Below are 3,171 nucleotides of genomic sequence, written 5' to 3' on the forward strand. Positions count from 1 at the left end.
ATTAGACTAAATTTGACAAATATTTTGAAAATATATTTTTTGCAAGTTTTTAATATTAATTTACAAAATGGTCACCCAACACTAAACAATAGCCTCTATCTCAAGAGGTAGAGGAGCCAAATGTCTGGCTCACTGCTGCCAACTAGTGGTCAGAGGCTGAACTACAACATAAAAATGCACGGCTGGCAGGAAAGTTGACATTTTTAAAGCTTAATAAAAAACCGATACAGGGCTTTGGAATATCGATACAGTATTGGGAAATGAAATATCGCGATATTTCAGACAGTGTATCGATATTTTCTTACACCCCTATTTAAAATACATTTTTAAAACCTGGATCATTTTGATATCATACGTGGATCCAGAGATATGACTTAATTTATCTTGTTGGTTACAATAACACAATAATATCTGGTCTGAATTCTATTTATGTAATTTTAAGGATGAATTTTTAATGTCAATATATAGAAAAAACTTCAGATAGTATTTGAATATTGAGATTTTCTAGCTGGAAAGAAACAAAAACATTTCTAGCTCACAGAGAAAATGTCAAAATTTTAAGGCGTTTTTTTCCACAAAATCAGTTTTTGTTGGTGCTGCTCAAAAAAGTGCTTCAGTATTTTGTTTTATGATTATATTTCAAACAGTTCGTTCAAATGATACAGTGATAAAGCATTTATTCATTATGTTTTGACAAAAGGCAATTTTTGAAAATGTTTTAATCAAAACACTATATTTGCCTATTTCTCCACGTTCCACTTTTAGACTTAATCCTCATTTCTATGTGATGGGTCACATTTTATATTCATCCATTTTTTAACTAGACCAAGAGACAGCTTATATTTTGTACTGTGAAAAAATGTATAATTGTCAAAAACATACGATCAAAAAGACAGTACACTACAGCGCTCACTCTGCTTACTAATATGTAGTAAGTAATGTCATTTTCTTCTCAAGAGCAGTAATCAACAAATTTATTTGTAGTGAAATCCTTTGTGGATGAGCTCAGAGCAGAGTTCAACAGTGGGCAAAGACCCCCGGGAGCCCTCATAGAGACCTGGATCTCACTGACACCTCAGGAACAAATGAAGGTGCTGGGTCAGCTGATGCAATCCACAGAAAGCTCTTCTCAGACGCTTTCTGACCAGGAAGCCAAGATGAAAGCCAGTTTAGGTAAGTTTAATTAGTTTATGACCTGCTATTCAATAGATTATCATGTTTTAAAGATGAGTTATTAAGCAAGTTATCTTTAAAAATAATCCAAACTTGTAAAACTTTTAGACATTCAGGAAATTGAGGTAAAGGCTAAAAGTTTTAAGATTAAACAGAGTGTGACATGGTGCAGCATAAATACAAGAAACCATGTTGTGATTAATTATAACTGCTAAGTTCCTTCAGTCCCACAGTAAAATTGTTAAAATTGCTAAAAGAGTTTTTAACAATTTTAGCCCTTCACAACCTTTCTTAAAATAAAAATAACATTTATGTGTAACTTTAGTCACCTTGTGCAACAATTACTAACTTTTCTCTATTAAAAAAAACAAACAAACTGTAAGCCACAGATTTTTCCCCTGCAATTTACTTCTGTTTATTTGTGTAATATCAGTTCACGCCAAAAGTCATTTCATGGGGCTAAAAGAAAAAGTAAACTTTTTAAAGTTTAAGTTCAATCACACAGGGGTCCTCAAATGTTTTGGGTCTGGTGACCCTTTACCAGGCTGAAACATTTCCAGGGTTAAACCCCACGCTGTTATAAAAATAATTTACTGTCATTTTACCTCCTAAATACCATGGGAATATTATCTTTTGTTGGTTTAAGTGTGTTTGTTTCACTAGTGTATTGTTCCCCAAAAATCAAATGAGCAATTTATTGAAAAGTTTTGAGGACCCCCAAGATACAACTCACAGACCCCCTGGGGGTACTGGGACCCTAGATAAARCCTCTGCTGTAGCATACTGAGGTGWAATAACCACGTCTTCTGGTTCTGCGGAAACTGCTGCYGCTCACTGATKAGAGAAACTCTGAAACAGGCTGGTTGAACAGCAAGAATCTTTATTTTGCAGTCCAGGAGATTACAGCCAAAAAAACCAAATTATAGCCTCCAAGCCAAATGATTCACCAAGTAAGAAAGATGGAGAACGAAGGCCAAGGGTGGGGGCGTACAAAGCTCTTTATAGGCTTCACAGTGTAGTTCAACAGAGGCCTCATAAATTTTGTCACGGTATACCTTAAGCATTCCCTTTCCTAATATGGTAATACTGTATGTGCTGAGCTCTGGAGCTGGAAAACCAAGAGACATCACATCTGTGCATTCCTGAGAAGGGGCCCCCACTCTTGGACACTGCAATACAATTAATAATTAAATCCATTATGGTTTAGTCTAATTTTATAGATGGATGGGTGGGTAAAATTTATTGTCTGTCCCAAAGGTGACAGAAAATCATCTTTAACAGGGCTCCATGTTAAAAACACACATTCAAGTTAAAAAAGACARTCAAAGACACATTAAGTACTATAATAAAACCCTTATCCATACAAAACAACCAAGTTAAAAAGAATCCTAAAATGTGGGTGATGTAACTGTGCAGCCTTGTTTAGTAGGGGAATTGCAGAAAGGACAAATTATTTTCTATAGATGTTTTTTCCTGTCCAGGGGAACTTTATAAAACCTGCCAGAGGGTAGAATCTAAAAAAAAAAAACAGGAATGTGACTGGTCTGTGTGATCTGACTGGCTTTCCTGACCACAGAGGACTGACAGTGGGCTTTGAACTGAACCAGTGGTCTTACTAGACTGGTTAACGATGCGGGATAGTTTTATTTTATTGTTTCATTATAATGAAACTATACCAGGTATAAATAACATTGAGCTATAGCAAGTTGTGGAAATGTCAGTGTTGTATAAAGTACCTCAAAGTGATACTTGAGTAAAAGTACAAGTATCTTATCATAAAAATACTTTGGTAAAAGTTAATGTCTCCTCTAAGAANCAGGTCTCCAGTTCAACAGAGACACCTGAACAGATCCCCAGTTCAACAGAGACACCTGGACAGGTCTCCAGTTCAGCAGAGACACCTGGACAGGTCTCCAGTTCAACAGAGACACCTGAACAGGTCCCCAGTTCAACAGAGACACCTGGACAGGTCCCCAGTTCAACAGAGACACCTGGACA

At 36.1% G+C, this 3,171-nt stretch overlaps 1 protein-coding gene across 1 annotated transcript in view; it reads left to right on the top strand.

Moving 5' to 3' along the window:
• LOC106534550 (uncharacterized) overlaps window positions 1-3,171 on the top strand; it is a gene marked incomplete at its 3' end in the record, with an annotated part of 10,629 nt that overhangs the window by 3,635 nt on the left and 3,823 nt on the right. The window contains 1 exon segment of the mRNA XM_014031236.1: window positions 985-1,173. Within this exon segment, the coding sequence (XP_013886690.1) occupies window positions 985-1,173 (189 nt within the window).

The sequence above is a fragment of the Austrofundulus limnaeus genome, unplaced genomic scaffold (genome assembly GCF_001266775.1).
Source record: "Austrofundulus limnaeus strain Quisiro unplaced genomic scaffold, Austrofundulus_limnaeus-1.0 Scaffold1206, whole genome shotgun sequence".
Lineage (NCBI taxonomy): Eukaryota > Metazoa > Chordata > Actinopteri > Cyprinodontiformes > Rivulidae > Austrofundulus > Austrofundulus limnaeus.